The sequence below is a fragment of the Pongo abelii genome, chromosome 16 (genome assembly GCF_028885655.2).
Source record: "Pongo abelii isolate AG06213 chromosome 16, NHGRI_mPonAbe1-v2.0_pri, whole genome shotgun sequence".
NCBI lineage: Eukaryota > Metazoa > Chordata > Mammalia > Primates > Hominidae > Pongo > Pongo abelii.
The window spans coordinates 86,155,027-86,167,460 of record NC_072001.2 but is presented as its reverse complement, the minus strand read 5'-3'; the positions used below and the strand labels follow the sequence as shown (position 1 = coordinate 86,167,460).

Below are 12,434 nucleotides of genomic sequence, written 5' to 3'. Positions count from 1 at the left end.
CTTCAGCCAATATGATCACCTATCCAACTCCTTAATGATTAATAGTAATTAGGCTCATTGTTTATGTTCTCTCTTTCTTAGAAAAAAGTCCAGTGGAAGCGAAATTGCCTTGGCTGAAACAAGCACAAGAACTAGAAGAGACCAGAATAGCAACAGAAGAACCAACGTGAGTCCAGGACCTTTTGTGGGAATAATCAGGGCACAGCCAGTTAACATGATATATGTAATTTTTGTACTCATTGGAGTACAGTGATACATTTAATATCCAAATGACCTGGATTTACAGACTCTAGAGAGCTTAGCTGGCTAGAATTTTTCTTTATTTCACAATTCAGCAGTCCTCCTTTGGCAGTTTCTCTGAGAAGCACAGAAAAGAACAGTGTTACTTAACTCAAAGCAGATCCAGTGGTCTGCTACACTTAAGAGATTGGGGATAATTTCTAGGTTTTAACGCATGTGATTTGACCATGAACCATCATAGTATCATACAAATAAACCAATCATTCCATGGGTAAGTCATGGTCAATCTCTATAAAATCAATTAAGTTGAAATGCATTAGTCGCCTGAGTGATCACAGGGAAATGGAAGGAACAAGGTACTAAGAGTATTGGAGCTTAGAACCACCCCTGCTAACTACATGACCTTAGACAAGTCTAATTTTTCTGTGTCTTATTCTCCTTACCTATAAAAGGAGCAGGTTGGGCTTGATTTCTCCAGGGTTCATTCCAACTCAAAAATCCAATGGCTACCATCTGCATGTGATTTGATGGATCTGGATTGTAACAGTGCCAGTGGAAATTAAGATTCAAGAGGAAATCAAAGAAGCATTCTGGAGGCAGTTATATAGGGACAAAAAGAGAGCAAGAAATCAAAGGTGCTCTGAGATTTCTAGTCCAGGAATCTGTAAGAACAACAGTACCGTTGATAGACTTGAGTAATTGAACAGAACAGCTGATTCCATGTCAAACATGTTAAGTCTTTGGTGCTGACAGGCTATCTATGAAGAGAGCAATTCCCAGAGCATCAGAGGAAAAGGGGTCTCAGCAGTAATCTGGCCACTTTCCCTCTCGGAGCAGGCATTTCTTCTTCAACACCTTCAGCAATGGGCAGAGTTCACTGCATTAAGAGACACCTCATTCTTGTGTTGAGCAACCCAAGTTATTTGCAAGATCTTTTTCTTCTGATGAGATGGAATAGATCTCCTAATTTGTGTTCTCTGAAGCAGAAAAAAAAATCCATCTATGCCCCATCCCATGTGACAAGTTTTCACAAATATGAAGAAAGCTGCCATGGATCCCGAGAGCTTTGTCTTTCCCAAGTTCATCATTCTTAGCCTTTTCAGCAGTCTTCATGCACTGTTGTTTTTAGATCCCTTCCCAACCTCCTGTGCTTTTCAGAACCCACTCTCATTTGTCAATCTCCCTTTTAACTGTGGTCCAGCCCAGTGGTGAGCCCCAGGGCAGTGTGGGTTACTTCTCTTTGAGAAGGCACATGTGGCAAAGTGATGTGGGCCAACATAACTGGCACATCACACTCATGACAGGCACAGACTTCTCCACGTGGACCACTGTCAGTGCTGGCTATGACCACAGAAGAAACTGTGGACCATGTGAGGGTGAATGGCTTCACAGTATTTGAGTAAAAAGAGAAGAGTGTTGGGCTCCTGACAGAAGCTTGGAGATTTAGAGGAAGAGGGGGAATCAAAAGAGGAAGATGGTGAGGGAGTAAAGTAGTGAAGAGAGGGAGGAGTAAGACCCAGGAAAGCTTATTATTCCAGAGACCAAAGGAGGGAGGAGTTTAAGGAGGCAAGGAGGCAAGCAGCAAATGGATTCAAATCTCACAGAAAGACAAGGAAAATCCATGAGGAAAAAGAAAAGGCTGCTTTGATTAACAAGAAAGGCTTTTTCAGTGAATTTTAGAGTAGTAACATTCAAAGGATAGAGAATAAAACATTGTGGATATTTCAGAAATAAATTTCCAAAAAAGAAGAAAATGGAGCAATGGGTATTTAAGTACTAAAGAAGGAGCAAAGATTGATAGTCAAACTGATGGAAAAGTGTATATGTATGTGTTTATTGTTTTTCATTTTGAAGTTAGGGCAATCTTAAATTAAAAAGATATGGTTTTGCACAAGTCAGTTAGTATCTGTAGACCTTCCAACTGTACAAGGAAGGCATTAGGCTAAATGCTGCTGGAACCTTCTCACATCTCTGATCACCTACAATCCTGTAAGGGAAGGAGTCTATAGAAAGAAAAGGGTTTGAGGCACTTGAGAGAGAGTGTGTAGTTGTCACAGAAAGAAGGTCACAGAGTCCTCTGTCTAGAATGATGGGTCCTACCAAGATCTTTTGTTTTCAAAACACAGTTAGATGACAGTTGATAATGCTTCTGTATGTCCTCTTTTGGTTAATAGGATTGCAGTCCGTCCAGTTCCCCAAACTAGAAGCGTGGATTCTTGGCTCCTTTTAATTCTTCTCTGATGTGTAATTAGCCACTGAGTCATGCCAACTATATTTACTAAAATCTTTCTTGGTTCCAGCTCCTCCTTTCCATCCAAACTACCATCCTTGTACAGGTCCTGAAATCAGTTCCCAGGACACCTACAACAGCTTTCTAATTTGCTCCTGAATTGCTTCCCTCAAATCCACCCCTACACAACACAGCCACCAGAGTAGTCTTTCTAGGTAGGGCACAAGTCTAATTCTTTTCGTTTTTTTGAAACAGAGTCTCACTCTGTTGCCCAGGCTGGAGTGCAGTGGTGTGATCTCAGCTCACTGCAACCTCTGCCTTCCGGGTTCAAGCGATTCTCCTGCCTCAGCCTCCTGAGTAGCTGGGATTACAGGCATGTGCCACCACGTCAGGCTAATTTTTTGTATTTTTAGTAGAGACGGGTTTTCACCATGTTAGCCAGGATGGTCTCAATCTCCTGAGCTCGTGATCCACCCGCCTCGGCCCCACAAAGTGCTGGGATTACAGGTGTGAGCCACCGCACCTGGCCAAGTCTAATTCTTTCTTTGCAATGTTCAGAATATCTAAATGTCTCCCCATCACTCAAAGATTTATGTGGGTTTGTATGCCCAACGGGACTTGGCAAGGTATTACTTTTTCTGGTCCCCAGCCTCATGTCTGGCCACCTTCTTTTCTTTGCCTTGAGTGGGATGCTCCAGCCACACTGACTTGCGGGCTGTTTCTTGCCCACAGCAAGCTGCCTCTTGCCTCCTCTTTAATCACACTCCCCTCTTAATTGGGAGCGGGCCCACCTGTTAAGTCTTTTTCTGTAACTTTCTTTTTAATCATAGGAAATTGCAAACCTATGTAAAAGAGGAGAAAACAGTGTAATGAACCCCCATGTCATGTTCATAACCCAGTATCAACAATTATCAACCCAGGGCCACTCCTATTTCATCGAAACCATCACCACTGCCACTACCCGCTGATTGTTTTTGAAGCAAACACAGACAGCACAGCATTTCATTCATAATTATGTATCTCAAAAAGAAGTCTTTAAAAAAGTAATCAAAATACCATTTTTGAAATGCTATCCTCAATACTTCTATGAGAATCACCCGTGGTGCTTTTTAAAATGTGGTGATTTCTGGGCCCCACTGAGTCAGATACAGTGGGAGTGGGGCTCCATCACCAACATTTTCTTTTTCTTTCGGCTGCCAGATCTTTTTTTTTATCGTGGTGAGAGATACACAACACAAAACTTACCATTTTAACCATTTTAAAGTGTACAGTTCAGTGGCATTAAGCACATTCATATTGTTGTGCACCCATCACCACCTCCCATCTCTCGAATTTTCTCATCACCCCCAACATAAGCTCTGTTCACCTTTAGCAATAACTCCCTACTCCCTCCCACTAGACTCTAGTAACCTCTATTCTACTTTCTGTCTCTCTTTCATTCACCAGCATTTTAAACAAACACCCAGGTAACTTTGGCAGGGGAGTGGGCATATCCAAGTTTGGGAACCACTGGATCAGATAGTCCCTAAGGTCCTTTTAAAGTTCAGAAAATACTGTTTACTTTATTGAATTAGAAAAGGGGGATATCAGCCGGGCACAGTGGCTCACGCTTGTAATCCCAGCCCTTTGGGAGGCTGAGGTGGGTGTATCACTTGAACTCAGGAGTTCGAGACCAGGCTGGCCAACATGGTAAAACCCTGTCTCTATTAAAAATACAAAAATTAGCCGGGTGTGGTGGCACACGCCTGTAGTTCCAGCTACTCAGGAGGCTAAGGCAGGAAAATTGCTTGAGCTTGGGAGGCAGAGGTTGCAGTGAGCTGAGATCCTGCTACTGCTCTCTAGCCTGGGTGACAGAGCGAGACTCCGCATCAAAAAAAAAAAAAAAAGAAAGAAAGAAAAGGAGGATATCATAGAAGCTACAGTGAGGTTCAGGCCCCATATTCATTCCAAGCCTGCCTTTTCTGTCAGCCCCACCTGACTTTGCTAGGGGTTTCTTCCTCCGTATTCACAGAGCAAAGCCAAAAGCTTCTTTACTCCTGAAGGACACCACCCTTTCTTCCCCCGTGTTGAAGACTGAGCAGACAGCACCTGTTCCCTGGCCCAAGCAGCTGCCTCTTCCCACCTTCCGCCATCTCTCCCTCTGTGGTCACTCTGCAATTTTCCTTCATAATTCACACTGCCTGGCAGTTTCTGGCCTGGTCCTGGCCATCTAGTGTGAAGTTTATAGTTTCCTGCCACCACTTCTGACTCTATTCATTCCCTCGATTTCCAAACAAAACCGCAACATATCTCAGCTTCCAGTGCATCCTTTTATTACCACTGTCTTTTGTGGTTTGGGGATGCTTGCTTGTTGACAATGAAGGAGAGGATGAACGCAGCTGTATTTTACATCCCTCCAGTAGAGCCTGCCAAGCCAGCCTGAAGGAGATAAATATTTCTGCCTCTGTGGTTTACCGTGGCTCGAGCTCTGAATTTACATAGGGAGCGGATGTTCAAAAGGCTTTTTTGCTTTTTTTTAAAATAGGAAAATAAAAATTATAGTGTATAAATCTAAGCCAAGGGAACTGCAGTACTGACCTTCTTAGCTTTCAGCTGTGGAATGTGTTGACAGTTGATATGGTTCATTGGTTCATGGTTGTTTTAAAAATTCCTCCCTGGAGCCTCTTCTTTTGTTTCTATGGGATTCTTAACACTTCAGCAAACTTGTTGCCCTCACTGTCGTTTTTCATATACAAAAACTAAGGAAATAGGATGGACTTAGTTAGCACACCTTGTATGTTTCCTTCACTGCTGTCTTAACTTCTCCATTTGTGGAGATTGTATTTGCTAGAGTCAAATTAGGTGACATTTCAGGAATCTGTTTTTCTAACAACAACAGTGATAACAACAACTAATATTGAGGAGTGCTTTGTGCCAGACCTTGTTCTGAGTGTTCTACGTGGATTAAGTTGTTTAATGCTCACAACAACCCTTTGAGGAGGTGCTATTCTTATTTTCATTTTGGGGCTGAGGAAACAGAGGCTTAGAAACATAAAGGAATTGTTTTGGAGATATTAAGTGGTGGACAGTGATTCTATGGCACGTAAGACTAGAAAGAGCTGCAGTTTCGTGTCAGATGTCCTGAATTCAAGTCTCACCCATCCTTGGGTTTATCTAATGGAGTAGACAGAGAAGTGAGTGACTGCATGATGGTATTGTAAGGTTGCAATGCATTATAATTACATTGTGGTGTTATTCGGGATCAGGGATGGTTTCCGGAAATAGATGGTCCTACAATGTCAGAAGAGCAGCATGTCAGGTATTTGGAATAGAGGCTTGTGTGTAGGCTCACTGGCCCATGTAGGCCACGCAGGTTGCTGAGGCGGTCTGAGGTGGGTGAGGGGCCAGGGGCATGGGCCCGGGGAGCAGTAATGGCAGCAACGATGCAGCTGGAGGAGCCAGCAAGTCTTGAGGGTCTTCCATGGTTCACTAAAGAGCTTCGACTTTATCAGGAGGCTGTGGGAGCTATGTAAGGATTTTAACCAGAGAAGTGACATAATCTCAATTACATTTTTGAAAGATCCCTCTGGTGGTCTGCAGTTTGTTTCCAGTTATTCACAATGATAAATAAAACTGCAGCGAATTCCAAATTGCACATCTCTAATTGTCTCATTGGACATATTTTCTGGTGTGGAATTTCTGGGCCAGGGACAGGCATTTAATTTCTATTGTCAAATTTCCTTTTAGAGAGAAATCAGTGCTGGCTTCTCTCGCCAGCAGCAGTACTCCAGCTTGCCTTTTTCCCCATACGTTCATCAAAATCAGGAGATTATCTTTTTTTTTAATGTTATTTTGTAGTATTTTTTTTATGGTTCATGTTTTGCACTTAACTTTGATCCATGGGAAATTTACTTTCACATGTAGTATGTAATCTCAATCTAACAATTTTTTCCAAGTAATTAACCAACTGCCTTAGCACTATCTGTTGAGTAAACTACCCACTTTGGTTTTAAAATGACATCATTGTACAAATAATACTCCAGTGCCAGTACCATATTATTTGAATTACTGTGTCTTTTAAATACTTTTTTCTATTAAACTGTGCAAGTACTGTGTAATTGTTATTCCTTTTAAAAATGTTCTTGATTGTTCTCACCTAACCTTACATAAAATTTTAGAGTTGTATTGTCTGTTTCCAACTTCTCCCCCAAAAAAAATTGCTTCAGCTGTTTGGCTCAGAACTGCATTTTTTCTAAATTAATTAGGGGAGAATAAACATCTTTATAATTTTGAGTCTTCCCATTCAGGGGCATGTGGTCTCTCCATTTATTCAGGTTTTTAGGCTTAGAATCCCCTGAGTATTTTATATCTCAGATTTCCTTATCTGTAAAATCAGGAAAATAATGATACTTATTCATAAGGTCATGGTGAGAATTATATTAAATAATACATGTAATATGCTTAGCATAGTGCCTGGCAGCTAACAGTAAGTGTGGCTGAATTCTGGGAAAACTGTTAATTTTAGTATATGTATCTATATATATAGTGCAACACACACACACACACACACACACACACACTCTCAGAGTTATGGGCTACTTTATTGAACTATTTTGGTTTTTTCCAAAAATTTTCAGTTAATTTTAGTACTTTTCATAGCTGTGTCATTTTCAAATACGATAATTTTGTCTATTATGTTTATTCTTCCCTAATATTTATACCTGCTTTTTTGCTCTTCCACTATATTTTCATTTGTATTTTTATTATCTCATTTTGTTTATTCTTTTACTTTTTACATATCTGAAGTCATTCTGTATTATTTTTATTATCTATGGGTTTTAAAATTACCAGCTGGGTGCAGTGGCAGGCACCTGTAGTCCCAGTTATTGGGGAGGCTGAGGTGAGAGGCTCACTTAGTTGAGCCCAACAGTTCAAGGCTGCATTGAGCCGTGATCACACCACTGCACTCCAGCCTGGGTGACAGAGCAAGACCCTGTCTCTGAAAAATAAAAAAAAATAAAAAAAAAAAAAGAGAGAGAGAGTCTATTTTTAAAAGGAACGTTTAATCCATTTAAATAGATTTTTTATTACTGATAGTTCTGGTCTCCATTTTAAATGTTTCCTTGTTTCTGATGTTTTCCTACATGATCTATATGAACTTGATTTGTTTTCTATAATAGCAGGAGATTTATCTACTATAATTTCATTTTTTAACACACTCAAACCTATATAATTTTTATTATAAACATCTAGAATGGTGCCATTTCTGCTGATTTCTCCAGGTTTAAAATGAGTAAATTGGCATTGTTTTGTTGTTGTTGTTGTTGATTTTTCGCTTTGAGACAGAGTCTCGCTCTGTCACCCAGGCTGGAGTGCAGTGATGTGATCTCAGCTCACTCCAACACCACCTCCCGGCTTCAAGCAATTCTGCCTCAGCCTCCCTAGTAGCTAGAACTGCAGGCATGCACCACCACACCTGGCTAATTTTTTTTTGTATTTTTAGTAGAGACAGGGTTTCACCATGTGGCCAGGCTGGTCTCAAACTCCTGACCTCAAGTGATCTGCCCACCTTGGCCTCCCAAAGTGCTGGGATTACAGGTGTGAGCCACCACACCCTGCCAGATTTCATTCTTTTTAATGGCTGAATAGTATTCCATTGTGTATATAGACTATATTTTCTTTATCTATATATCTGTAGGTGAGAACTTAGGTTGATTTCGTATCTTTACTGTTGTGAATAGTGCTTTGATAAACATACAAATGCAGATATATTTTTGATATAATGATTTATTTTGCTATGAGTAAATAGCCAGTAGTGGAATTGCTGGATCAAACGGCAGTTTTATTTTTTAAGTCTTTGAGAAATCTCCATGGAGGTTGTCCTAATTTACCTTCCTACTGACAGTGTTTAAGTGTCCCAAGATATGTTTTTCTTTCACTAATACATGCTGCCTTCTTCTCTTATGCTGAAGAATGATTTTAGCAGTTGGATATTTGTGTTTTGTTTTCTTATTCTGGAATTAGAAAAATAAATTATCTAAAAGAGCATTGTCAAATTGTCTTTGGATTCATATGCTGTCATCTTGGATGATCTTTAACTGCTTCTGTATCCTCTGATACAGGTGAGGCCGTGTAGAATAATGCTAGCAGCTGTTGTATACCCTTTGATTACTTCTCTGTACCTCAGTTTTCTCATCTGTAAAGTGGGCATAATAATATTTCCTGATAGGGTTGTTGTTATAAGAAAATGATACAATTTGTTTGAAGCACTGAAGACAGTGTCTCACAGGAATAATAATGCAATGAATGTCTGATGTTACTATTTTGATTTTATTGTACTTATTGAGCTTTTAACTCAGACATCATTACATTTAATCCTCACCCAATCCCATTAGGTAGGTAATATTATTGTTCTTATTTTACAGAAAATTATTACCTTTGTATTTGAATAACAGTTTTACTGGACATAATATTCATAGGACTCCGATTCTCTCTCTCTCTCAAAACTCTTGCTCTATCTTTTCCTGGTTTTGAATGTTGTGTGCATCTGAGGTACCCCTGTCTTTGTGTTCCTATAGGAGACTTGCTTTTTGTGCCTAAACACCTAGACAATTCTTTCTTCATGCTCAAAGTTTTGTTAGCCAGGTGTATTCATTTTCCATAGCTGCTAAGACCACAAACTTTGCGGTGTAAAACAACGCAAATGTATTATCCTACAGTTCAGTGGGTCAGAAGCCCAGTAAATTCAGCTAATGTCTCTGTTCCAGTTCCTAGTAGGCCAGGATCAAGGTGTCTGTCAGTCTGAAGTCTTCTTTGGCAAGAGTCTGCTTCCAGGCTCATTTGAATAATTGGCAGAATTCAGTTCCATGCATTTGTAGAACTGAGATCTTCATTTCCTTGCTGGCTGTGGGCTGAGAGATTGTTCTCAATTTCTAGAGGCCACCTGCATTCCTTGGCTTATGGTCTCATCCATCTGTGAGCCAGCAACAGTGGGTAAATTCCTCTTACACTTCAAATCCCTCTCGCTTATTAGTCTACTTACATTTCTGACTCCAGCCAGAGTGATATCCTTGTTTTTATGGATGTCTGTGATTAGATTAAGCCCACCAAAGTAACCTGGGATTATCTTCCCATCTCGAGGTCACACCTGTAAATTCCCTTTTGCTGTGTATGGTAATGTATTCACACATTCTAGGGATTAGGGCATGGGAGTACTTGCAGGGGTGAGGAGCTATTATTCTGCCTACAATTCTAGGTTTTTATATTCATCGTTTTTATTACTTTTTCCTGGAAGACAGTGTACCTTTTCAGGATGTGTTTCAGTCACTTTTTTCATATTTTATTTCTGAGCACCTTTTCTGTTTCATGCGTTGGAATCTCTACATGAAGAATCCAGTTATCTTCAATATTGGATTACCTAGGTTCTCTTTAACTTAATCCCTTAAAATTGTGCTTCAGAAAATCAATTTTATAGAGACGTAGTTTACATACAATAAACTGTGTCTATTTAAAGTGCACCATCAATGAGTGTTTTTTTTTTTCTTTCTTTTTTTGAGGTGGAGTCTCACTCTGTTGCCCAGGCTGGAGTGCAGTGGTGTGATCTCAGCTCACTGCAACCTCCGCCTTCTGGGTTCAAGTGATTCTCCTGCCTCAGCCTCCTGAGTAGCTGGGATTACAGGCATGCACCACCATGCCTGGCTAATTTTTTGTATTTTTAGTAGAGACAGGATCTCACCATGTTGGCCAGCCTAGTCTTGAACTCCTGACCTCAGGTTATCCACCCACCTCGGCCTCCCAAAGTGCTGGGATTATAGGCATGAGCCACCACGCCTGCTGATGAGTTTTGACAGTTGTATGTACCCCTCAAACCCCAGTCCCATTCAAGATGCAGAACATTTCCATCCCTACAAAAGTTTTCTTTGCAGCTTCTCTTTCTCTCTCTCTCAACACTGCATTCACTTCCAAGTCTGGCCTCTGTGTCATTAATTTGATCTTCAGCCATGTTTCTTCTGTTTTTTCCTAGTTCTGAATTACTTGTTAGACTTGTGACAATAGTGTTATTATGTTTCAGAGTTGGTTTCCATTTTCCATTTTACTCTGTTGTTTTATCGTCTCATCTCGAAGCTCGCACATTGGTGAAATGATATTCTTTTTAAGTTCTTCCATGTGCAAAGACGTAGGTAACACAGCCTGTTCCTCTGGTTGTGTTTTGCGCAGACATGGCTCTTTGAATGTATTCCTTTCTTTCTTTAAAAAAAAAAAAATTGGTGAGGGAAGACAAGATTCAGAATTGTATGAACACTATAATATCTTTAATTTAAATAAAAAATAATACATAGAAGGAAATCATGCTGGATTATGTGTAATTATTTTTTAGTTGCTGTGGGTTTATTTTTTTTTTAACCTTTAAGTCACTTCTTGTTACTTTGGATGGAACTAACATTTACTTTTTAAGAGGACTTTTAAGAAGATCATTGAAAACCAACTTGAAATATACAGAAAAACTAGGAGGACATTGAGTATAACCATTATTTTCCCTGCTGGGAGTTTAGGTGAACCTTTTTGTTTTTTTGAGATGGAGTCTCACTCTGTTACCCAGGCTGGAGTGCAGTGGCACAATCTTGGCTCACTGCAACCTTCACCTCCTTGGTTCAGGCGATTCTCCTGCCTCAGCCTCCCAAGTAGCTGGGATTACAGGCATGTACCACCATGACTGGCTAATTTTTTTTTTTTTTTTTTTTTAAAGTAGAGACAGAGTTTCACCATGTTGGCCAGGCTAGTCTCGAACTCCTGACCTCAGGTGATTCGCCTGCCTCAGCCTCCCAAAGTGCTGGGATTACCGGCATGAGCCACCGCGCCTGGCCGAGGTGAACCTTCTTACCTCATCTCCTCTTGAGATTCTCAATCACCAAGATATAGAAGTCCAATTTGAATGAAAATATCTACTTCCCATTAAAACAAAATCCCAATTTTTAGTTTTTTATTACCAAGGAGAAAAGAGAGAAAAAATTAATGACCATAAGGTAAAATATGAACATGCTTAGAAACTTCAAACCTTTTAAAAATATAAAGTAAAAACCTCCCTCTTTACACACTCTAGTTCCTGACACTTTCAATTGCTTCCAGAGGAGAGAAATTATACATAAACCAGCATACATACAAACATGCTACATATGGGGCAGTTCATATACTATGATCTCTTTTTTCTAAAATCAAAAAATAGTATATAGGTATATATAGATAGTGTATGTTATAGACTGTGTGGATGTAGCATATATGTATAATGTATTTATTTCATTTAACAGTCTTCAAGAGAAGACTGTTATCAATTCATACCTAAACCCATGTCCTTTTAAATGAGTACATGTTATTACACTGTAGGGATTCCTCGTCTTTAACCAGTCTCCTTTCCAATTCTACCGTGAGAGTAGCAGAGAAAGAAAAGACACATCAAATATTAACTCCAGCATTGCCCCATCCTGGGGAGTTGAGCAAGCCCTCACGTGGAGTCTGAGAATTAGAGAGAAGGGTTCCCCACTAACAATTTTCAACACAACGAACAACATGTTTTGTGTTGATTGATGTTTCTTTGCAGGACATGTATATAGTAATGGCATTTCATTCTGCTGATTGGGGGTGTGCTTTTTTGGACAACTATATTTAAGTCTTGCCTGGGGAAAGAAGGTTGGATGACTCTGTGAGAACCTTACAACCCTGTCTTTCTGAGGTTAGAAATATTAAGCTTTGGAACTGCGTCTTAAACAAACATCTTAGCAGTGTTTTCTCAAGTTATTTAGTAGAACATAATCCCGTGGATAAGGGTCTATATTCACTTAAGTTTATGAAATGATGCACATAATATTTCTCTCAAGCATTTGTAATATGCATTTGTATTTCATAGTCTTTGGAAAAGTTTTGCAGTGAATAAATCTGTTGAACATTATTGAGCCCTAAGTTTTCAAAACTTATTCTATTACTTAACTCT

The 12,434-nt window shown here is 39.8% G+C and overlaps 1 protein-coding gene across 8 annotated transcripts in view; it reads left to right on the top strand.

The window, feature by feature from the left end:
* ADAMTSL3 (ADAMTS like 3) overlaps positions 1-12,434 on the top strand; it is a 388,590-nt gene that overhangs the window by 244,558 nt on the left and 131,598 nt on the right. For all 8 annotated transcript variants that reach the window (XR_008513716.2, XM_024232567.3, XM_024232568.3 and 5 more), the window contains one exon: positions 82-166. Coding sequence is in view for 7 of the 8 variants with exons in the window: in XM_024232567.3 (XP_024088335.2) it covers positions 82-166 (85 nt within the window). In the remaining variant the exon portion in view is untranslated. The remainder of the gene's footprint in view (positions 1-81; positions 167-12,434) is intronic.